A 23,789-nucleotide genomic window follows, 5' to 3' on the forward strand; every position below is an offset into this window, starting at 1 on the left:
ATTCATTCATTCATTCATTCAGCCTAATGTTAGTTCACACACACACACATACATTTCCAACCTATCGTTCAGAATAGTGTCTGTATGCTTTTTGTGTAAGTATGTGATATTTTAGTAGTGTGTATGTGCAATTTTAGTCTTGTGTGTGCGAGAGAGAGAAAAAAATGCATGTGCGGGCAATATTTTATTAGTTTATATGTGCAATCTTAGTCTTTTATGTGTGCATGTGAGAAAGAAATTGTATGTGTGTGTAACATTTTAATATATATGTGCTATATTCCATATTTTGTGAGTGTGTATGAGTCTTTAGTAGTGTGTGAGAGACAAAACATAGTTTTTGTCCTAAGCAGCCCTCATACTTTTGGTCTACATGTAAAGCACCATGCATGGCAGAACTTTTTCAGGAGAAATCCATCTTAATGCGAGAAAATCCAGATGAAGCACTGAAGGGGGATGAGAATTGAACAGAATTGTGTAGGAAGCCGATTGCCTGGGTAATTTGCGAAGCCTTATCTACCTGAAAATAAAGTAGTTCAGTATGCTAGATGGAGTGATTATTATTCATGCAAGATAATTATGTCCCTATTTCCAAATTCAGAGCAATCTACTCTTTGTCCTATAGTTTGAATGAATAAAAGAGTGAAGTGTTCCAGCTGCTTGCTGCCATCATCCTGCATACAAGAGATGGAAGGAGACAGCAGGGCCGGGGGATAACCTTATCTGCTAATGCCATGTAATTTAAGAAGGTGCTCTATGGTGCATGCACTCTGCCTCATATGCTGCCCATGCACACACCGAGGGCCTACCATACAAATATACATGAGAAAATCAGTTTGTACAGATAGCCTTAATTTAGATACAGAAACACACACACACACACACAACATAGGAGAGTTATTTCTGGGAACTTGGACATACTACGGCGGTGAACGGACTCCGTTTGACGAGCTAAGCCTGAAGACAAACGGTAGGACTGATCAATAACAGCAGAACAGCTCCAGCTAAAGAAAAACTGTATGATGGATTTCTGTGTTCAGAGGGTTATCCACAATTTTTCCCAGAGTGCGGTAGAAGTAGTGAAAGTTTGTTGTTGAACGTGTGTTGAGTAAGCGTTGTGCTACAGTCTGAGAGCAGCGTCACTGCAGCAAGTAGGGTTAGGTAATGTACAATACTACATGAAAACATGTCATTGGAGAATTCAATCATTGCAGTTCCTGCCGATAAGATCAGTGGTTTCTACAGACCAACACAGAACCCAACCACGGGATTCACAATAAGGTTGTATAGGTCACTATAGGTGTGTGCCAAAACAGTTCATATGCTTAAAGTGACAGCAGTGTTACCAAGATTACCCTAAACCACATGTGTCAAAGTCAAGGCTCACCAAAAGGTTTTGTGTGACCCTCTATACTGCTCAGTATGTCGATTGCAGAAAGGTTTTGAGTCGACCAGTAGGCAGCAAACTGAAGGCCGCCAGGTGGCTGAGACCGACACGTCCTCTTCTGGTGCACTTATCAAAATATTCACTGAGATCCAAAACGTTTGTAACTTCATTAAAAAAATAATAACAATAAAAAATCTACAATACACATTCAAAGTAATGACTCAATAAAAGAATAATCTCAGTAATTTTTGTTTCAACGGGGTGTTGCGCAATTCTGTGCGTTTCGGTTCCAAATAAATAGGCAACTCAAAGACCGACTGACTGGCTGAGTAGGAGTTTAAATTAGCTAGAGTCTAAAAGGAAATGGAACTTTCAAGATAGCACTTGTCTGCTTAAATATTATTTTCTCAATCAAATTAAAGTTGTGTTTGCTGTTTAGAGGCAAATGAAATCAATGTGAAAAGATGTTGAATATTATTTACCATAATTTCATCTTATACAGAGAAAGCTAGTTTGTTAACTAGCGGTTTTATAAATTCATTCTACCATAATTGTCCGTTTTACATTCATGATTTTGATGTGACCCAATTTTAAAATGAGTTTGACATGCACATATATCTGTGCATTCCTTCATCCACAGATATATTTTAAGTAGTACTTAAAACTATTGCAAATTTTTTTTTATTGGGTTCTTAAGTCCCCCACATATTTTAACCAAAGCCAAATTGGAGGTGGGCCGTTCGTTTTCACGCACACCTTTCATACGACAGCCCAGGCCACCTGGAGGGCCCCCCTCCTCTCTCAGTACCTGTCGAGTTTCTATCTCCTTTCATGGATTATCTGATTTGCTTTTATGAAGCAGTCACGTCGACGGCACCACACGTTTCTGCAGCCAGTCTGCTTCATGGAAGACTATGTTGCAGTTCACATCCAGGAGTTTTTAGCCTTTGTAGTTCTTTAGTGAAAAATCGGACAAATGTACATACTGTAAATCCTCACCGTGTCAGATAAAATAATTCATATTTCCTGCAGTTTCTAAAACTGGAAGTGAAATATCAGCATTGCTGCCATAGCACACTAATGCATAAAACACGTCTCCAAATTTCTGACCAATCAGGTAAGACTTGTTGAAACAGTTTGACCAGAGCTTGGTGTCGAGTTCGGCAATCAAAAGGACTCAATTTTTGTTATGCGTCAATGAGAGCCGATTCAGCACTTAAGATGAAGTATGTTTTGACCTTTGGGGAACATATTCCCTTGGCATAATGCCACCATTACCATGCTTCACCTTGAGGTTGTCCTTCCCATACTTGCCCAGCATGATGTACATTGTCAGGACTTCATCTCATAGCATTTTACATGTCGACCAAGTTCCATTTGGACCAGAACCTCCTCTTTAACATGTTCACTGTATCCTCCACATGGCAAGTACCAAACAGCAAATGACACGTCTTACAGCTTTCTGTCCAGGGTTTAGGCCAGGGGTCTCAAACTCCAGTCCTCGAGGGCCACAGTCCTGCAACTTTTAGATGTGCCTCTGCTGCACCACACCTGAATAGAATAATTAAGTCTCTGGAGAACTGGTCTGTTTTGTTTTACTCATTGTGGTCGAGGTGCACGTACGATTAAAGCACGTCTTTGGCAGGACATTCCTATATGGTAACCCATCAGAGTACATAATAAAACCACCCTGCTGTAACATGCTGTAATAGTTGTAGAATTAATCTTGGTGTACAAACCTAAATTAAATCTATATAATTGATATTTATGTACTATGATTCTTTTATGGAGAAAATAAGACACCCTTAAAGTGGGGATCCTCAGAGTGTACTTGCAACAAATAGCAAACGCCAACATGCACACAGCAAAAATACTATAACAAAAAGTAAAAAGTTAAAATATCTGCAGTTGTGCAACAAACAGAAATGTGTATCCTAAATCTTACAAGTGAAGTTAATTCTGTTTTCTTTACATTTTGTTTACATTTTTTATTTAAAAAGCCCAGGGATCTGTGAAGAGTACTGAAATGAACATGCAGCTATATAATAAATTGGCTTGCCATACCTTAACTGACACGCTGACTCGACGCCTGGCCGAATAAATTTTCACTCCACCACATCTGCTCCAACCAGAGGGCGCCTGGCTGTGTATCCGTGGTTACTGTGACAGATGCATTATGGGATGTAGACATGGCAGCTTCCAATGAAGGATTGTGCGAAAACATAAAACGTTCACGCGACGAATTCTTCAAAGCTTCGCTGTGTTACAGGAGTTTTCGGGACACCGCGGGAGGTGCTGCGACTCCGTGTGGACGTGTGTGTGTACTGCTGTTTTTATTCCGCCTTTGTATTCCCTCTTCAGGCAGCTTGAACGAGTCAACAAAGAAAAACTCTGGCATTGGGAACGTTAACGCACCTTTACCAGGTTTCAATTTGTTTATGATTAAATTGAGAAAGTCGTGTACAAAGTGTTCTTTTAGAATCCCTCTTCATGGTGGAGGAATTTTTTTCATTGAGGTTTTCAGGAATTCCTTCATGCACAGATATCATAATGGTCTGAGACAACATCTCAATCAGGATGAGGTCCTAATTTTGACTAGGCCATTGCAAAACTTTGATTGTTGCTTTCAGGTAATCAGAAAAAAAAAAAAAAATGCACCGATCAGCCTTTTCTGCCTGAAAGCTGATTTAGCTGACGCGGATTTTTGTTTTTCCTGAAGATCATCTGGTCCACCTGATTCTGATTTTGACCATTTTGAAATGATTTTACGTCATAAAAGACAAATGGTTATTTTTGATAATGGAAAAGTAGTTTTTTAATCCAATCGAAACTGAAGGAATTACAATTTATACAACAAAGGATATCTCTCTAAACTTTATTTCATTTTTTAAAACTGAAAACCGTCCCTGACATCAGTCAACACACTTATGGACCAAAAATATCCAGGTATTTTAGGTTTTATAGATTTCTTAAATCAACAAATATAATACAGTTTTTTCAGTATTTGGCTGGTCGATCATCAGTCAGCCAGTCAAGACAATATTGGCCAGTTTCAATATCTGGGCACTTTATTGGTTTCTTTTCTAGTATAATCTAGTTAAATACTTAACTTACATATCAAAACATCAGCAATTTTCTCAGCTTTAATTCTATTTTATAGAAATCAGATTTCTGTTCATCCCGCATTTGTGGACAATCACTCAAGGCGTAGTAGCGGGGCTTGCAGGAGAGTTGCTGGCGTTAATGGCTAATAGCCAATGTCCAAACCAGGGATGTAAATAGGAGTGGAAATTATCAGCCGCCTCTGGTCAAATGCGGATAAAAGTATGAAGTGGCGTGTAAATTGGAGCAACGCACCCGCCACTGTGGTGGGTTGACAATTTTGAACAGAAAAAAATTAAATCTGCATTCAGTTTTAACTTCTGTCCAAAGGAGAACTGACCGTCTGGAGTCCAGACTGATGTACATAATGTTCTACTCTGTCATAATTTAGCAAAATAATTATATTAAATCTAATGTTTATCGACCGCGGCAGCCCATTGGTTGATTTTATTGACGGACAGTGGACTTATCCAATGAAATCCCTCAGTTCTCCTTGGCCCGCCCCTCCTCTAAGTTTATGAATAGCGCCATTTCAGCTGACCGGAGTCCGAGAAAATGAGCGGATACGAGACGGGGCGGGTCAGAAAAACTAGACAAAAGCTAAAAAGCCCATTCAGAGAAATGTGTCAAACTAACCCATATGTTAATTACCACACAAACTTTGACCGTTGGAGAAGATTCAGTAGCGGACAAGGAGAGGGAATTAGGGATTCAGGGGCTTTATTGTAGTTGTAGGAGGATGATGAGAGAGACCAGGGACAGATTTGATTGGAACAGTTAAATAGTTTGATTTGAATTAAACAGGGCTGCAAAACTTCAATGATTTTTACTTAATAGCAGACGTGAGTTATGACATTTGGTAAAATAAAGTGAGCCATGTCCTGTTCTTCTTGTTGTAATTGTGAACACAAAATCTAGAAAAAAGCCAAACTCAATGACAAATTTAGAATATTGTTTATGCTTTAAAAAAAGAACAACAAAAAAAAAAAACAGGCAAACCTGCAAGACTATGGTTTTAATCTGCGATGATTTACACATGCCTCTTCTAAAGACATTTGACTTTTTCTATAAAATGTTCTGTGTTTAGTTTATTGTTGAGCAGGTAAAGTAGTTTTTGCAATTTTGATAAAAAATGCATTTTGTGAGCCCGAATGGTGCAAAATTTAGACACCTCTGCTTTAGACTGGAAGACATGTTTATATGCTGTTATTGGGAACCTTAGTCAGGACGAGCTGAAAATACAGATATTTGTGTCCAAAAGGTTTTTAACAATTAAGATTAGCAGACTGAGAGACACTTTAAAAATAATACAATAAAATAATTGTCTCAAACTCTGACATCTCACTGTATCCTTTAGGTTAAATCAACCCAACCTGTCTGGTCAGAACCGCCGCAGCCGCCATGCCCGGTGATGATAAACCACAACAGGCCCGGCAAAGGAAGAAGAGCAAAAAGTCCCGGTCCAATAGGAAGAGTCCTAGTGGGAGTCCCACTGCCCGTCTTCCAGACATCCTAGATGCACAAGATGACCTCATATCACCCCAGCTTCTCCAGCCGTCCCCTAAAAAGCTGCCAGAGGAGAGGCCCAAAGTGGAGGAGGAGTCAGCCACTGCGATCTGTCTCCAGGTGCTCTTCCCCTACCTGCTGGCTGGGATGGGGATGGTGATGGCCGGCATGGTGCTGGACAATGTACAGGTTGGTGTAGAATCCAGCAGAATCTACATCTCTTTATGAGCTACATCAACGTTTATTTTCCCTTTGGGATCAATAACACATTTTTAAATTGAATTAAATGGTTTAACAAGGAGAATAATTACTTTTTCACATCTAAAGCGTTTAGTTTGGGTGTCTTTTATCCCTTAATGAACAAAATCATCATTTTGCAACTGCATTTTGTATTTACTCAGGTTGTGTTTGTCTGATTTTAAAACTGGGATCAGGAGAAATGTGTAAGGGACCAAATACTTTGTTTCACCACTACAGCGTTTGTTTTGGTCTCGTTTGTGGGATAACACCAGCTCACCACTAACAATCGGAATTTAGCTAATTACCATTTTGTTTGTTCACCACAAATTAGAGGTAAAAACACATTTCTTTTGGCATGTAGCAATGAACGAGACGTGGCAGTTCTGCTGAGGTCATTTTTTAAACACACTAAGCATAAAAGAATTATTTATTTATATAATAGTTAAGTAGCTCATGAGTAGCTGTTACCACTTATTTATGGTTATTCTTTTAATGGAAAAAGCTGCTTTGCTGAAACAAAATTAACTTTACATTTACTGTCCTGTGGTGCATTTACTCAGCTAATCAGATATTAAGATAGCAGCGTTTGGTTACAGACTGTACAATAAGGCAGTGAAGGAGGATACTGTAGTGCAGTGCAACCCTTCCTTTTCCAGGCATCACTTTAACTATGTTAGGAGTTCTGCTGCTGGTATTAAAGCCACTTCCTTCTCACCGTGTGTTCAGACGTTCTGGGCAGAATGACCAAGCAGATTCCTGACTGTTTGTGTTCAGAGAGGCTTGGACTGTTTCCTTCCATAATATGTCTCTGTGTTTTATGGGTGCTGTCCTTTGTGTCATTAACTACAATGTATTGAGGCCATTGTAGATGGAAAAAAAATAATAAAAAATTCCACCAAAAAACTCCAAAATTTTGGGGATAGTCTCAGAAATTTTCTCGAAAAAAAATAAGAAAAATCTGACTTATAAAAATCAAAAATTTGCTAAAAAAAAAATCTCTGAAATTTTTATGAAAAAAACAACTTTTCAAACTCAAATATTTCCACATTTTTATTTCTATAATATTTTAGAGATGTTTTTGGCTAACATTTACTCCTCTTATTTTTTCCACCCACCATGAACATAATACACACATGAACACCTGCAGCTCACAGTTTCATGTAGAATATGGTCTTCTAGCAGGATTTGCAGCTCGATAAATTCATACCTGACAAATACAGGAAGACGAAGGAGAGCCACAAGTTGAATGAGAACAAGTAGAACGACACATCAGTAATGTTGATGATATTATGTGATGGCGACTTGGAGGTCTGAACAGAGTCCACAGCTCAATGGGAGAAATCCCAGACTGAGCACTGACTGGAAATGAGAATCGGGCGGCGTTGTGTAGGAACTCGTGGGCCTGGCTGATGTTGTCCAGATGGATGGACTCACTGCCCTTGAAGTGAATAATCAATATTGATTAAAGTGGTTGAGTGAATAAAAATGAGAATGATGATGACATTGTGATGATGGGAAGATCCAGACAATAGTGAGGAAAATGTGGATGAATAGCCACATGTGTCATCATTTGGAGCATTCATTAATAATGCAGCAATCACATCTTTTTAATATTAAGCAACCTCTACTAAACGTTTTTACAGTAAAATAAAGGAATCTCTGACATTTTGTCTGATTAGTAGTGGTCACCTCAGCGTCCCCAGCGTTTGGTCTGAAGCCAGCTGGTTGCATTCAGTCTGGTGTCACTGTCTGCTTCTCAATGTTCTGCATCCTCTGTCTGTCCTGGAAAAAACCTCTTCATCTGTTCACCATCTGCATACAGTCTCTGTTACTGTGCTGCATGGATGGAGGCTGAGCAGTCACGACTTTGGCTGAGAGCTCTCTGCAGACACTAAAGGACGTGTCAATCAGACTGAAAGTCAAAAAAAAAACCCCCCAAAAAAACAAAACCTCTCTAGCTGTTTAGGGTTCTGATTCCAGAGAGTCAGATGAGCTAATTACACATTTGTTGTTGTATAGAACAATATCCTACCTTCATTTCTGACCCCAGGAGTTTAATTTGCTGTTTTTATGTTTCTACTGTTCTTGTTTTCATCAAGCTTAGGCAGCTTGACACATGATAATTGTTGTTGCTTCAAAGACATCACGAAAAAAGAAAAACATCTGTCGGGTTTTAATAAACCATTTAACATCACATCATTTTTACTCCTGGTTAATAAAAGCATCATTTCTTGTGGAAGCTGCTGTGCTGAAATGAGCTTTAAACTTGTTGTTAGCTGGGAAGCCTCCTAGAAGCTTTACTTTGACAAACAAATTTAATAAAGAGTGAGAGTTGGATGGACTGTGCCTATTAGTGTGGTTTTATTGCATATGGATTATTAGAGTGAGCAGCTGAAGTAGCTTTTTTTTCTGCAACTCGACACTGCAGGATGATAACATGTTGCTCTTTAAAATGATCCATATTTTCATTTGGTAGCTAGGAAGCTAAATATTCCTTCCATAATCAAAAAAACCCAGTATTGTTATATTAATCAGTGAGTTGTTCTTCTTATGAATTAAGTATTGTTCTCGTAAATCACTGCGGCAACAGTTATAGATTCACCGTCTGGACTTCTGGATTTCCAGTTTTTGTAAAGGTTTGAACTTCAGAAGTCTGATTCTGACTTCTGAAGATGTTTTTACGTAATGCCTCATTTGTTCTGTGGAAGAAGTTTTGACTAAAAATAGAGAAAAGAAAATGGATAAAAGCTATAAAGTATTATTATGAACATATTGTTATGTTGTCAGCCAGTGCTGTTCTGACCTGAAAAAGTGCTTCTCAAATCAGTTTTAGTTCTGCTGAGCTGCTGAAATGAGGTCAGTGTTTTGCTGTACAGTGAGTGTGTTTCCTCGGTCTTGTGGCGTCACACGGACTGAGAAGATGTGCATTCCTTGAAGTGCACAAGCAGGTTGATATGAGGTAGCGACGAAAACAATTAGATGACTAGAAAGAATGAGTCACGATACGGGGAGAGCAAGATCAGAGCAAGGTGGATGAGAGAGGGAGCAATATGCAAGAATGGCCGTCCAATGTGGGGAGGGGGGAGTGTCACATGGTGAGGAGGAGGAGGAGGACGGGAGGCAAACACGCAGTAAGGAGCAGAGAGGAGGAGAGCGAAAGGGAAGCCAGTCATTTCCCTACAGAGTTTGCACCGTCCAGACAGCCCTGCCTCTTTCGCGCTACGTCATCACTGAGCAGGATACGCTGATGCCGACAGGAGGAAACAGGCACTCGTGTCTGCCAGAAGCCGGCTGCTCCATCCTCTCACTGGATCTTTCACCGGCTTTACAGAACTCCCTGGTTTCTCATTTTGAGTCTGGCCAAATCAGACAAACGACTGATTCTTACTCTTAAGACCTTCAGGGACTATGCCTCATCGTCTTCCACAGAGCAATTGACATCAGTGGCGGGATACAGTTTTGCCTCAAAGATGGAGGTCAAATCTGTTTCAGACCGGATCAGGAGGATTTACATCTCAACTTAAACTCCTTCTGTGAAGTTAATCAAAGTGATCTGGGAGCAACAGGAGCTCAATCAGTCGTCGTCGACAGCTGATGGATCGTCTTCACGCTCTCTATCTGACATGTTGGAGTAAATTGACCTTTTAATCAAGGATTTAGACATTGATGTTTAGTGCCGGCGCTCGTTGAATGTCGCGACCTATAAATCAGAAATGGTGTTAATGAATGTGTTCCCCAGTAAGGCTGACAGATAGGTGCGTCATCACTGCTGACTCACTACGTGGCCAAGAATTCCTCACTTCATTCCCTAAATGTAGATTTAAAGCCTCTAACTTTGATTTTGCCTGACAAGATGGACTATTGATCAATTTCTCTCATCAGAGTTAAAGGCAAATTAAAGAGGTTATTAAAATCTTGAAACTTCTTGACACAGAACAGTCATTTTTCTACTAGTCAAGTTGTTTGGCAACATCACTAATGAATCCCTAAAACAAAGTGGCCTTGTCTTGTGAAAAAGAACAAGATTGTTTGACTTCGCCTCTGTTGACTTCTTTGGAGTACTGACCCAATCCAAGATTATTTTGGACATACAGGAAGGGAACGTTACTCGTGTTTTGCTTGAGGTTTCTCTCAATATGGGATATCTTATCTCAAAGTGACCTCCAGACCCCCATCGACATGGTGGTGACTCGTCTTGAGTTGGAGCTTCGCTACCAGGACAAGAAGCTCCGTGGCGTGACATGGAAGCTGACGCGATCTGAACATGGTTTCCTGCCAGAGAGCTCCTGGCTCATCGCGGCACAGGTTATGGTTCCCTACCTGATATCGGGACTCGGAATGGTCTCTGCTGGGATCCTAATGGACCTTATGCAAGTATGGAATAAACTTTAGATAGGAATTTTTCCTTTTTGGGGGATGATATATTGATATACAGTGCAGAGTCAAAATGTTTCCAAACTGACTTTATTACGGTGCTGGTATTTGGAAGAGTTCGGGACTACAGATGCCCAATGAACAACTGAATTTGCGAATACATGAGACCCCTTCTAAAAACACTCATAAATGATATGACTGTCCATGTTTTTGTGTTAAAAAATGTTACAAGTTAACAGGAAAAGTGAAAATATGACTAGGTGATTATGTTATTGGAAAACATTACTAGCAGTAATTCAGCACCAACTACTGGGTTTTTAAAAAAAACTCTATGCAAAGTAAGTTAGTAATCAACCAGTGGATCTTATATCCAATCGGATATAATCTGATTGGATAAAAGAGACCTGTCTGTGTTTGGCTGGTGCTGTAGCTCATTTACATACACTTTACCAATTAGCAAGTTTGGTAAAGTGTATGACACAGAGCCAAGCGCTGTCCAGAACATGCAGGGAGGACATGTAAGCTCATCACCCAACACAAACTGCTATAAACTCTCCTGTAAATCAGCTTACTCAGCCTTTATATCTGGGCGTTAAGAGGTCCGCACTGAGCATGTGCAAACTGAGCATTTTATATTCGCTCAAAAGACAGTCTTTGTAGAATGATTACACAAATGCTGGTATGGCTCTGAAAGAACACCTTCCAAGTGAACTGTTTTGAGTGAAGTGGTGAGTGAGTTAATTGCTCTAAACTGAGCTTAACCTGACTTTACTGTCACTGCTACTGGTGTATAGGAAAACTTATTTAGAATAAATAAACAAATGGCACTTAGCCTGGTGGGGGCTGGTCAAATTAAGTCTGGCAGCCTGCCAGGCCTACCATTTATAGGGGGGAAAAATATACATATATATATTTCATTGATCATAAATGGACAGGGATCGGTCAGATTCTTCCTGTCCATGTTATCACCATCCACAGCTTCCCTTTGGGATACATAAAGGATTTTTGAATTGAACTGAATTTATCAACTGTTTTACCACACTTATTTCACTTTTCCTTAAATTCTTTTTCTATTTAACCATCTTAGTAACATATTCCTACAGCTGCACACATTGTTATCGTTTCTACAAAAATAACACCATGTTTTGCCATATACAGGTTTCAGGACAAACTAGCTCATTTATGCCTATATTGCATTTTCTATTCAAGCCTCTGTGTTTCTGTCGGTCTTTCTCTGCCTTCATAGTTTTCATCCATTTGCAGACTGTTTCCTTTTCGCTGTCCGTTTCTCCTCCCTGACCATCATTTCTTCTTTTTCTGCTCATATCTGAATTATTTAAAGATCTTGGACCTGCCAGCACTCAGACAACATCAGCCGGACTCCCTGCATTATAATACTCATCAACCCAGAAAGTAGACCACTGGGTTAGCTCAGGATGTCTCCTGGCATTATGACTTATTTGACTGCATCAGGTCCAGATGACTTTGACATAAAGATGTTTGGTGATTTTATTTTCTGTGTGTATTACGTTGCTCTGTAACTGTTTGAAGTCCAGTTTCCCATGTGAATGTGTGTTCCAGCACTGGGAGGTGTTCAAGGTGATAACGGAGGTTTTCATCCTGGTTCCGGCTCTCGTCGGCCTCAAAGGGAACCTGGAGATGACGCTGGCTGCTCGACTCTCCACCGCCGTAAGAACAAACCGCTTTTCTTCTAGCTCTAGTCTTTCAGCTCCAGCTCCATCCTGACACACCCTCATGGTGAGATTCAACCGGGCATGAAGTTATGACAGAATGATGAGATCAGAATCCTGTCTTTAGTTTCTGACATTTCCCCCATATTCTAACCTTAAACTCAGACTTTTCTTGAAACTTTGACTTTAAGATCATAATTCTGTCGTTAAGCTCAGAATTCTGACATTGTTCTTTGTAATGTGACTTTAATCTCAAAATTCAAAAAGTCAGAATTCTGAGCAAAATTCTGAGATTAAAGTCAATTTTATTTATTTTCAGTTGCCTAAATCATAATTCATACAAACATAGCATAAGGTTCAAAAACAATCATTTCCATGACATTGAAATAGATGTGAGTGCTTCCTGTCTGTTGGTTGCAGGCCAACACGGGCCAAATGGATGACCCAGACAAGCAGTGGACCATGGTGTGCAGCAACCTGGCTCTCATTCAGGTAACATCCTCTGCATAGGCGGCGCTGCATGTTTCAACGCTTCGATCGGAAGATAAAGACGGGATGTGATGAACTGTGCAGGTCCAGGCCACGGTGGTGGGCTTCCTGGCGGCAGTGGCAGCCATCTGCCTGGGTGCGATCTCCAGAGGAGGAGTAGAGCTGGACCAGGCGGCCGTCCTGTGCGCCAGCAGCATCACCACTGCCTTCGTAGCTGCTCTGTCCCTGGGTATGTGGGATCATCTACACCACAGATCTGTTCAGTCAACGGGTGTGTTTGCTTGGCTGCTTTCTGTTCAGAGGTCAGCTCAGTGCTAAACACTGGAGCTGCCATGGTGATCATATTCACCGTGTGTATTTTTAACCCTTTGTAGCTAACCTAAGGTAACCCTCCTGTGTCTGTCACACTCCTCATAAACTTTTACACATACGCTTTACTCAGCTTGTCTTGTATTTTAGAAATGTTTTGGTTCATAGACACTTTGCATGTTGTTTACATCCAGAAGTTTTAAGCACACTCCTAATGCTGGAGGGCAGAAAGATGATACTTTTACTCCCCATCCGTATACAGGTTGTTAACAATTCTGTTAACTAAATGAAGACGAAGCCACGGTTCTTTTAATATAGTTCAACACAGAAAAGGGAAATGTGATGTAGAAAAACAAAAAAAACATTGAAAATTAACTCCAAACCACTCATACTCTTCTTTTTTTAAGTGTTAGCTACGCTACATGCAGATCTATTTCCATGGCAACTGACAACAACACCACAATATGTTTCAGGATTCAACACCAAAAAACACTCAAACATTTCCTACACAAAGAGCAGAACGTTCAGCCCGTTCCTCCTTAAATGAATAATTCTTACATCTCCAGGTTTCATTTTGTTGAATTTTTCTACCACCAGTGTTCTGTCTGTGCCAGCGTTGTATGCATGCACCAAATGTCCAGATTTAAACAATAACATGCAACATTGCTATAAATAAAATAGTGATGGCGGTGTACAGCTGTACCACGACTTTTATTTTAAGATATGTGATTACAACGTTGCTTTGCTGACCAGGTTTTAGATTTATATCCTGGCAAAGATAATGACTAAAGAAATAAATCTATTGATTTTATTCACTCATTTTCAGTTGCAATAAATACATTCAAATCATTAGTTTTTCTGTTTTGACAGGAATATTTATAACTACTGTTGCAAAGATCAATGAAATCAGGCAGCATTACTTTTATCAACTCTAACAGGTTTTCACCAGCCTGATAAAAGGTTTTCCCAATTTCTGCTGCATGTAAACCTTATTTAAAAGTTCGACTTTTGCTTCTGCTTTGCGTGTGTCTGCCTCCCATGCAGGCCTGGTGATGATCGGAGTGATCATCGGCTCCAGGAAGGTGGGAATCAACCCGGACAATGTGGCCACGCCCATCGCCGCCAGCCTGGGGGATCTGATCACGCTGTCCCTGCTGGCCGGGGTCAGCACCACGCTCTACCAGTATAAAGGTCAGAGACTCAGAGCTTCCTCTAGACTATTCCGGATCACACCACAAGATGGCAGCATCAAGCAGGTTTCATTTCAGACAGAACCATGACTGCTCTGAGCTGTGTGTCAGTGAAGTAGAGCGTTGATCTAAAATAACAATTCAGTTCAAGTTGGACCTGACTGTTACACAGGTTTATTATGCAGAGTCAGTTTAATTACACAGTTATTACATAATACTAATAAAAATATTTTCTTTATATTATATTATATTATGATCACACTATAACTTGCATATTCATGGATAATATTGCTGTAACTAATTATTGGAGAGTTAAGTGGAAGAAAAAAGTATAAATGTCATGTTAGAACTGCACTGACCCACATGCTGATAACGATCCAAATGCAGATAGATGAGCTCCGGTTCGGTTTTGTGTCTTTGGACCCTCAGACCTCTGGTACCTGTCCCCCTTGGTGTGCCTGCTCTTCCTGGCTCTGATCCCGCTGTGGGTGGTGTTGGCCCGTCAGAGTCCGCAGATCAAAGAGGTTCTCCGCTCTGGCTGGCAGCCTGTTATAGTAGCCATGTCCATCAGCAGGTACAGACGACATCTACAGCTGATTTAATTCAGACATTTAAAGCTGAGCAGAAGGTTTTAACCTCTACTTCCCTGCTTTTCTGTGTACACAGTGTGTTTCAGAGGAGTTGGGCTTTCTTGTAAATCTGAGTCAATAGTTATTAAATACTTTAGCTGCTGTAGGTAAAAACTGCTGTAAGTAACCTGAAGAAAGAAGACAGCGTTCTGAAAATGTTTCTGAAATAGACTGAAAATAAGAGGCAAAAAACTAAAGAGGTAAAATGACCCATATCAGGGGTCATTTTACCTCCATTTTGACACTCAGTATCATTTTACCTCATTTTCGACAACACAATATACTGTGTGTCAAAAAACAGTAGGTCAAAAGAGTTCAGTTTGATGTGTAAAATGAGCAAAAATGACTCAAAGTGGAGTCATTCTGGAAACTGGAGCTGTTTTGATTTGGGTAACATGGCTTTATGTCCAGGGTAATGGACAGCAGGGGGCGCAATGAGACAGAAAACAAAATCAAAAACTAAAAGAAAACTAGAATATACTTTATGTACTTTTTAAAAAGAGTCTTAAATAGAGCGATCTTAACTCAGCTGAGTAATTTTTTTGTAAACCAACATTTTTCATGTTTCAGTTTTCATGAAACCTTATTTTTATTTGTGGAAACAGCTTTTCCAAAGCTGTGCTAACATTAAGACCACCGCAAGTAACAGAAACCTGTACTCATATGTTTTACAATGCTCAAGGAAGTTATTAATTAATTAATGTCAGATCAAGTTTTAGTTCTTTTTGTCCAATGTAGAAAAAAACTGAAAATTGATAAGAATTCCTGAGAATTTTTTTTTTACAGAGACTCATTGCATATAAAGATTAAGTAAAAATAAAATTTTTTTTACAAATTAAGTACCAGTTACACAGTAAATGGACATGGTTCTGATTTCTCAGTGATTCTTTAATTGTTCAGTTTTGGGGGTCTTATCCTGGACAAGACAGTGAGTGACCCCAACTTTGAGGGGATGGCGGTCTTTACACCTGTCATTAACGGTAAGGATCTTTTCTTGTGATACCACTCCTCTGTTTTCCTCACCTTTTGGTAAATTGCTCGCTTAAGTTTTGACTTATTTTATTTCTGAACTCACAGGACTCTTGCATTTCAAATGGCTGTTGTTTTAAAATGAATTGAGAGAAACAGGAATTCAGTGGTGGGCACTAAAGCGTTAGTTGCACTAACCCTAAAGCACTAATCATGAACTTTAGTTCTGCTAATGCTGAAGCATTAAAGTTTCTCCAAAGCTTTATATTTTATACCATTTACTGTAAAATAACATTTAATGAAACAGTTGTATGCCTCATGAAAAATAATATATAATATTTGACAAAAAGAGAAAGCTGGGCGGCCTAAGGCTTCAAAGCAGTCTTTGACAGACTGAATATAAAACTTAACCTCATTGTAAAATGCGTCAAACATTTTGGGAAAAATGAATTTAGTTAGAAACAATAATAGAGAAACTCAGAAGCTTTATGCATGCGTTTCCCAGTGAGGCTGAGTGAGACATATTCTCATAAGAAAATAAATTGTGTTTCTATGTTGTGGATAAAGTCACAGATTCTGACAAAAAGCATTAACAAAAGAACAGAACCGCAACAGGTGGAGAACGGCCGCAGGACAGGAAGCACAAAACGTGGAGTTACAGTACAGACCAAAAGTTTGGACACACAGTTGTGTCCAAACTTTTGGTCTGTACTGTATGTCAAACTTTCTCTTGACTCTAGAATTGATATTCATCTTAGCAGGGTAGATTTTTCTGAATATTTTTTTTTTCAGTTGGAGACTTCTTTCATCTTCTTAGTAATAAGAAATCATTTTGGAAGAATCCAGAGCATCTTCAGCTCTATGCCAATGTTTCCCTCTGAGATGGGGCTCATATGAGTTTACTGACAGGATGAGTGAACCACTGAGTCTTTAAGGTGAATCAGAATATATGTAAGATATTTTTAAAATATATTACATGTTGGTGTAAATGAATTCCTCTACTGAATCCAGTTATGGATATTCAAAACAGTTTCAATTTGCTGAAAGATGCTAACAAAACAATATTTAGAATTATATTGGATATTATACTGAGATTCAAAATTAATTGTACACTGATTTGTATTTTCTTTCCTCCTCACAATTCTGCAATATTATGGCTAGTGCATAAAATTTCCAAGATCTGCTGAACCTGTGAGTTTAATGTGACAGAATATGAACAAGTTAAAGGGATGTAAATACTTTTATAGACATGATAACTATTCCTCTTAATTCCTTCAGCAGCGTTGGAGGACTGTCACTAAAATAAAACAGCATCAAACCTGCAATTAGCATTAAAATGGAAAAAAAATAACATTTGAGTTTGAAATAGTCCTGAGCAGCAAACACAACCACCAGATGAGAGCTGAAAGGAGCCTCAGCTTTCAGCTGCTGTACCCTGCAATGCAATGCTGCCCCGACTCAAGCATTTCCTTTTTTTTGCCCCAGCCTGATTTAAATTGCAATCGTGGGATGAACTGAAACCATATGTTGTCTGAGAGGCAAAAGAGAGGCCTAAAGTCATCCATGATGCTTTGGGAAACATTTGGCTCCAATATGAAAGCATGTTAAGTCAGTGATGCTGAACCATGTAGAGCTGCTGGGATGGAACCAGAACAGACTTTAAGAGCACTGGAGCATTTTGAGGAGCTCCAACTGCAGAAGATGGGAATGGATTGATCATGGTGCTCCATCACACGCTGGGATTCCTGAGCTGACTTCTGAAAGTCTGCTCTGGATTTTATTTAGGTGTATCAAAATAGGGCATTAATTTCCTGCCAAAACATTGCATACACATAAAACGTATTTTACATGTGGCCTCGTGTACAAAGTGAACTCTTCTCGCATACGAAACAATTCCACTCTCTGTGGTAAGTTTCTGCCAAAAGCCACGTCGTCACCTTCTCAAAATATGAAGTCATTTTTTTTGCTAAAAGTGATTTTGAAAAAAAACTTGGCCTGGTTAAAAAAAAACCAGCTCGCCATTCTTGCACCTAAAACAGCGCAAATTGGAATTCTGAAAATAAATTAGCTTATTGTGAACACCTCAATTTTGAAAAAAACATGTTTTTTGATCAAATGTTTTGGCATTAGGGTGAAGTGGTTTTTTGGCTGTAATGAATTTAGTGTATTTCACAAAACTGTAATGGAAAACTGCAGAGTCAACAGGAAATGGTGGATGGATGATGACGCGGCATGCTTCACCTGAATATTTATTTACATGTGATTTTAGTTGCCTCAAAATCGTAATATTTAGTCTTTTTCAAAATTAGTGGAATATCATCAAAATCCTCCTCATATTTGTGATGGAGACAGCTTGTGGTTTATGTTTTTGTAACATTTTGGCAGGAAGCTAACACTGTAGAGCTGAATATGCATTTTTGAAAGTGTTTTTCATGCCACACCGTCATCCATGATGCTTTGGGATGACAGTATGTTATTTGTTCCGCTGTCATCACATAAAATCGTAAATAAAATCCATTGAAGTTTGGCACTATAAAGTGTGAAAATGTGTGAAAAAACAAATACTTAGGTAAGGCTCTGGAGTTTCAAGTTGGAAAAAATCTGCTGAAGCACAAGTGAAGGCAAGTTAAGGGAAAAAAAAAAAAAAAAGTGGCCTGTAATGGAGCGGGTTGGCTGTGAGGTGATGCATGCAGAAATCGTCTGAGTACAGGAGAGTGTGAACCAGTGATGGTGCACAGCCACACAGCTGACAGGAACTTTAATAACCAGCCACTCAGCCTGTCACTCTCCCTCATTTAGTTTCCACTCTGGTTCTCTATCTTTTCTCTCCGCTCAGTTCCAAGTTTGCCAATCTGGTTCAAATTTCCTCTGATGTGCTTTAAAAAAAAAAAAAAAACTAGGCAGATTTTTTTTTTTTTTCCCCATTTTCCTATAAACCCATCTGTCATTGTTAAAAGTTTGAGATTCTTGCAAATGTGTCTGACATACATGTGTTAAGCTCAGAGACCCTTGTCAACAGCAAAATGAATATGACTATTAAAAGTAAGGCAGTGAGGAGCTTAATAAATAATCTCAGACCAAATAAGGTCAGATTGAAAGACTGAAACTGCTGGCCATCTGTGGCACAATAAAAAAAGTGAACATGTCTTCTTTAATGCAGCTCAGACCGTTTTCTGCAGATGCCAGAGTTTGACACGTAATGATTTTTGCAGAACTGCAGCAGCGTTTGGGGCTGCAGGAGGAACCCGTCTCCACACGGTAACGCTCCACAGAGCAGGATTCAAACTGTTCTCTTAGGATGTGTCTGGGCTCAGTCTTTGGACAAAATGTGATGTCAAGAGTTGCCTTTTTTTAAATTCGCTGCAGATTTTTAGAAAAAAATGTCAATTCAGCAGAAACTACGCTGAAATGGAATATGCACAAAACGCACCGATCAGAGATTCTGTGGCCAATTTTTGATCTGTCATTTTGTAAATGTGCTTTGTCAGAAACAAGCCGAGGTGACAGAGCTCCTCTTTGTCAAACATCAAACAACCTCCAGTTAAAATAATTAGAGCATATCTCATTTACACCAACAAGTGGAAAGATTAAGTAATAAAATTATGAAAATATGTATGACATTACGACAATAAAGAGTGGTATGAGAATAAAGTTGAAATGATATGAGAATAAAGTCAGAATATTACAATCGGTAATATTATGTACCTTTATTCTCTTTATGAACTATTAACTAGAAAATAAATTACTTCTCTTTATTCTATCACTGTAATATAAAGTGTGTTTTTTTTGTTTGTTAACTGTATTATTAAATGTGCTGTATAAAATGGGTCTGTCCGCTCTGCCTGTTTGTTAGGAGTGGGTGGAAACCTGGTGGCCATCCAGGCCAGCAGGATTTCAACATACCTTCACTTCTGGAGCGCTCCAGGTGTTCTGCCCAGTAAGATGAGCCAGCACTGGCCCAACCCCTGGGTCAGCTTCTTCTCTTCAGGTAGACTGACTCTTCTGGGCCGTGTCAATGAGATCTACGCTGTTTTACCTCTGTGGTTGTTTTTATTTTCACCTGATAGACCAGCAAGGAATTCTCATGTTGGTATTCCTAACAGAACTCACATGACTGAAGAATTATTTTTGGTGTTATTAGCATTTAATTGTGGTGACAAAAAAAAAACGTAATAAGACTGAATTAGAGAATCTTTGGTCAGAATTTTGTGACCAATGTATGATTTCCAGTTTTAACCTTCTAATATCAATCTTGGCTCATCCCTGTTTATCTTTGAGAACCATATTACCCATAAGGAGGAGCTTCTTCATATTGTCTGAAATACTTGGACAGAAAATGTAAAAAATCATAAAGAATCACAAAAAAGAAAAAAAAAAAAACACTGCTGGCAATTGAGGCCCTGATTTTTTGTAAAGCAGGGTTAATACAACTGATGAAGTATAATTTTTTTCATGTGGCAATTCAAAGAGCCTGAAAGTGAAACCAAGCTGCATGTTGGGCAGCAAATGTTGTTTTTGTATTGAACAGACATGAGCCTCTGCTTTCATGTCCCATGTTGGAATATAAATACTCATGTAGGGCTGAAATTATTGAAATAATAAAAACTAATTTAGATAACAGTTAATACAGAAAATACAGACTTAAAAAATGCTATTTGTTGAAAACAAAACATATATTCAGATCTGTAATTAAGCCAAAGCTGTATAATTTATTTATATTTTTTAGTAAAGATAAACATACCTTTCTCTTTAAATATGTTGTAGCCAAAAGTCCTCAACAGGTATAACGTGGTTTTAGCTTCACCCGGTTCAAATTCACTAATAGGAATGCAATGGTATTGCATTTTATACCATAAAAAAATGTTTAAAGACGTTTGCATCTTTTAATGTATTTCTAATATTGTATAAAACAGTTTAAGTGGTTAATGAAAAATCTGTAGATTTTGCCGTTTTTCATCCGGTTAGTTGTCAGAATAATCAATAGATTAATCGACTAAGTAGCTGTTAGTTACACGTCTAGATGTATCTGCAGACATGGGAACATCAGGAGGATCAGTGGAAACTCAGCGAGGTGAGCAGAGGGAATAACGCTCCGTCTTGTCTTTTGCGTCCCAGGAGTGAACTCTAAGTCGGCGCGTGTGCTGCTGCTGCTGGTCGTACCCGGGCACCTGGTCTTCCTCTACGCCATCTCTCTGCTGCAGGGAGAGGAGGCTCCCATCACCACAGCCTTCACCATCTGCTACCTGTGTGCGGCTCTGCTCCAGGTAAACTGACTCAGCTGCATGAACACACTGGGCCTCGTTTATCAAAATCTGGCAAAGACGGACGGGCAGGTAGCAGCGATCGTATGACAGTGTGTATGTGTGAGCGAATAATATTCCAGACGGTGTCAAGAAGCGGTAGAAAACACTCGATATTTTTATATTAATTACATTACAAAGTGAACGTCAAAATCCCCCATGCATCTGATTTTACACAGTACGCAAAAAAAAAAAAAAAAGAAAAAGATTTCCCATGAACCAGGTGAACCAAGAAGCAGCCATTTGAGGGAACGTCACATACTCTTCACAGTCCGATTAAAAATGGCTGCCACCACTTGATACCCAACTGTGAGGTGACTGGTGCCCAGTGTTGGTGTTTGTTTGAGACGTTTGCTGTGTGTCGGCCACATTGTGAAGCTAGAACAGCCTCGGATAGTTTCTACACACACACACACACACACACGCACACACACACAGTGAAGTCAGTGACTGCTGGACAATTTTTGGTAATAAATCTCAGAAAAGGGTGAATGATTCCTTTAAGGTTGCTCTTCTCCACTGTCAGAGAACATAAGCTTTATTTTTCTGTTAAATATTTGCTGCTCTATATTTTCTCAGTAACTTTGTTTAGTTTTCCAACCATTTTTTTTCCTAATCTTATTACAAAATCCAACGACATTAATCAATTGAACTTCAGTAAGTTGCAACACATTCAACTTCTCCACATATTATCCCATTACACCCACAGATTCCTGTGCATTTTGTTGAGTTATGTTGTGGCAGACCAACACAACGCAGTGCATAACTGTAAAGTGGGAAAAATAACACAAAGTTTTTAAAATGTTTTAGAGGTAAAATTTTAAGTATGGTGGAAATGTGTTATAAGTCCCTTTTAGAGAAGCATATTACTGTGAAAATGTGGATAAAAGTATAGAAATCTGCATGTTATTCATGTTTTTCATATTTCCACTTGATGACAGCCATTACTCAAGATGGCCACCATTTTTGGCATACAGTGTTGCCCATTTTCATGACTTGGATAAACCTTTTATGTGTTTAACATTAGCTTTCACTTGTTTTTTTGTGTATTGGTTTAGCATTAGCAGAGCTAAATTTACTACTAACTTTAACTCTCACTTATGAACAACCAAAACGCAGCCTGTTCCAAACGCTCTCCTTTGTTTTGCTTTTTCTTTCTCAGGTAGCCATTCTTCTATACGTAGCCGATCTCATCGTCCGTCTGATGTGGAGACGAAGTCTGGACCCCGACAACTTCTCCATCCCGTACTTGACCGCTCTGGGGGACCTTCTGGGAACCGGCTTCCTGGCCCTCTGCTTCCGCTGTGTCTCAATGATTCACAGTTTGGGCCTGTGAAGTTTTTCCCACTAATCCCTGAACAAATGCTGAGATAATACCTGTCTTACTGCACCACTTTTATTTTTTTATTTTTTTTTAAGGCAATTTTGAGAGTTTCTTCCGATCTTGATCACTGAGCCAGTTCAAACTGAAGCGCTACAAACCCAGGCCTTTACTTTCACTCTCTAGAGGAACAGCAGTGGAGTCCCTGCGGTGAGCGGTTGGCCTCAGTTTGGACTTGGGTTTACAGAAAGGACTTAGAGCTGCCATCTTTAGGCGGGACACTCTATGCATGTGTGCTGGAGGACATACAAGTTGCTACACAGTAATTAGTAATTGGATTGAATATGAGCGAAGAGTTCAGTTTGCGTTACGCCTCACATGTCCTGCTGCGTGAGGTTAAGTAGACGGGGATGTTTCTGTATCTCCTTCACAAGCTTTTATCTCATTTAAATAATAATAATAATAATAATAATAATAATAATAATAATAATAATAATAATAATAATAATAATAAATTAAGAGCTCTATCATGACAGAAATGTACAACAGAAGTTATATAAACGTAAAAGGCCATTGAGGAAGAAATGTGAAATAAACAATGGATCATGTCAGGTTTGTTCTTTGGTTGAAGACATTGATCACTGTTCCTTTAAATCTTTGTCCCTATTTTCCATCATGGCTGCATCTGATGAATGGCTCCATGTTCTACTCGTTTTCCTGTTGTCATTCTTCTACGCTGTATTTCCCTCCGTAGTAACAACTTGATTGAACTAAAATTCTTCAATAGGTCAGACTGGTACTTGACCACCATGTTTAAAATCCACTAAACCCCCGACTTCAGAGTTCGTGACGCACTAAATGTCGCTTTTAAATCAGTACCAGTGGTAGCTGTGACATTTCTGAGGTCTGTTTGTGGCTCTTGACAGCAGCTTTGTGCTTCTCATACTGCATACGTCTTTCTACAACCCCAACCCCGTAGTGCCAAGCTTCTTTGTACAGAATGTACGTAGCATTGTACGAGTTAGCAACAGAAGTGAGTCAATGGCTCACATCTGTTACGGCCCAAGGCCCTTCCTCTGGGTCTTTAACATCCTGACAATTGGTGCTGATTGGGATGAGAGGCAGCTGGCCAGTGTCTCCAGCTTAAGAGGCACCATCCTTTCCGACAAGCCCCACGGGCGTCACACCGGAAAATCCTGACATTGCTGGGGCGGATCGTTTGTCTTGGAGAGTGCAATTGAACTGTCAGTTCGAACAACTTTTGGAAAGGCGGTTGGCATAAACT

The 23,789-nt window shown here is 39.3% G+C and overlaps 1 protein-coding gene across 4 annotated transcripts; it reads left to right on the forward strand.

The window, feature by feature from the left end:
* The first annotated feature begins 743 nt into the window (after window positions 1–743).
* On the forward strand, window positions 744–22,950 carry LOC122826875 (solute carrier family 41 member 1). Of its 4 annotated transcripts, none has more exons than XM_044109261.1 (11): window positions 744–967; window positions 5,844–6,181; window positions 12,188–12,295; window positions 12,718–12,789; window positions 12,871–13,015; window positions 14,140–14,286; window positions 14,715–14,859; window positions 15,815–15,894; window positions 19,737–19,871; window positions 20,999–21,147; window positions 22,346–22,950. In XM_044109261.1, the coding sequence occupies exons 2-11, from the start codon at window positions 5,888–5,890 to the stop codon at window positions 22,517–22,519; spliced, it is 1,449 nt and encodes a 482-aa protein (XP_043965196.1). In that variant the 5' UTR covers window positions 744–967; window positions 5,844–5,887; the 3' UTR covers window positions 22,520–22,950. The 4 variants fall into 4 exon arrangements, with proteins under 4 accessions (XP_043965196.1, XP_043965275.1, XP_043965361.1 ...); XM_044109340.1 differs by lacking the exon at window positions 744–967 and adding an exon at window positions 3,458–3,699; XM_044109426.1 differs by lacking the exon at window positions 744–967 and adding an exon at window positions 3,458–3,676.
* The last annotated feature ends 839 nt before the right edge of the window (window positions 22,951–23,789 follow it).

This window comes from Gambusia affinis, linkage group LG01 (genome assembly GCF_019740435.1).
Source record: "Gambusia affinis linkage group LG01, SWU_Gaff_1.0, whole genome shotgun sequence".
Taxonomy (NCBI): Eukaryota; Metazoa; Chordata; class Actinopteri; order Cyprinodontiformes; family Poeciliidae; genus Gambusia; species Gambusia affinis.

What these genes read in the sequence shown, in the direction of transcription:
- LOC122826875 (XM_044109261.1), top strand. Translation starts at nt 5,888, where the DNA reads ATGCCCGGTGATGATAAACCACAACAGGCCCGGCAAAGGAAGAAGAGC. An exon ending in TGGTGCTGGACAATGTACAG is followed by an intron (nt 6,182 to 12,187) that starts GTTGGTGTAGAA and finishes TGTGTGTTCCAG; the next exon opens with CACTGGGAGGTGTTCAAGGT. An exon ending in CTTTACACCTGTCATTAACG is followed by an intron (nt 15,895 to 19,736) that starts GTAAGGATCTTT and finishes CCTGTTTGTTAG; the next exon opens with GAGTGGGTGGAAACCTGGTG.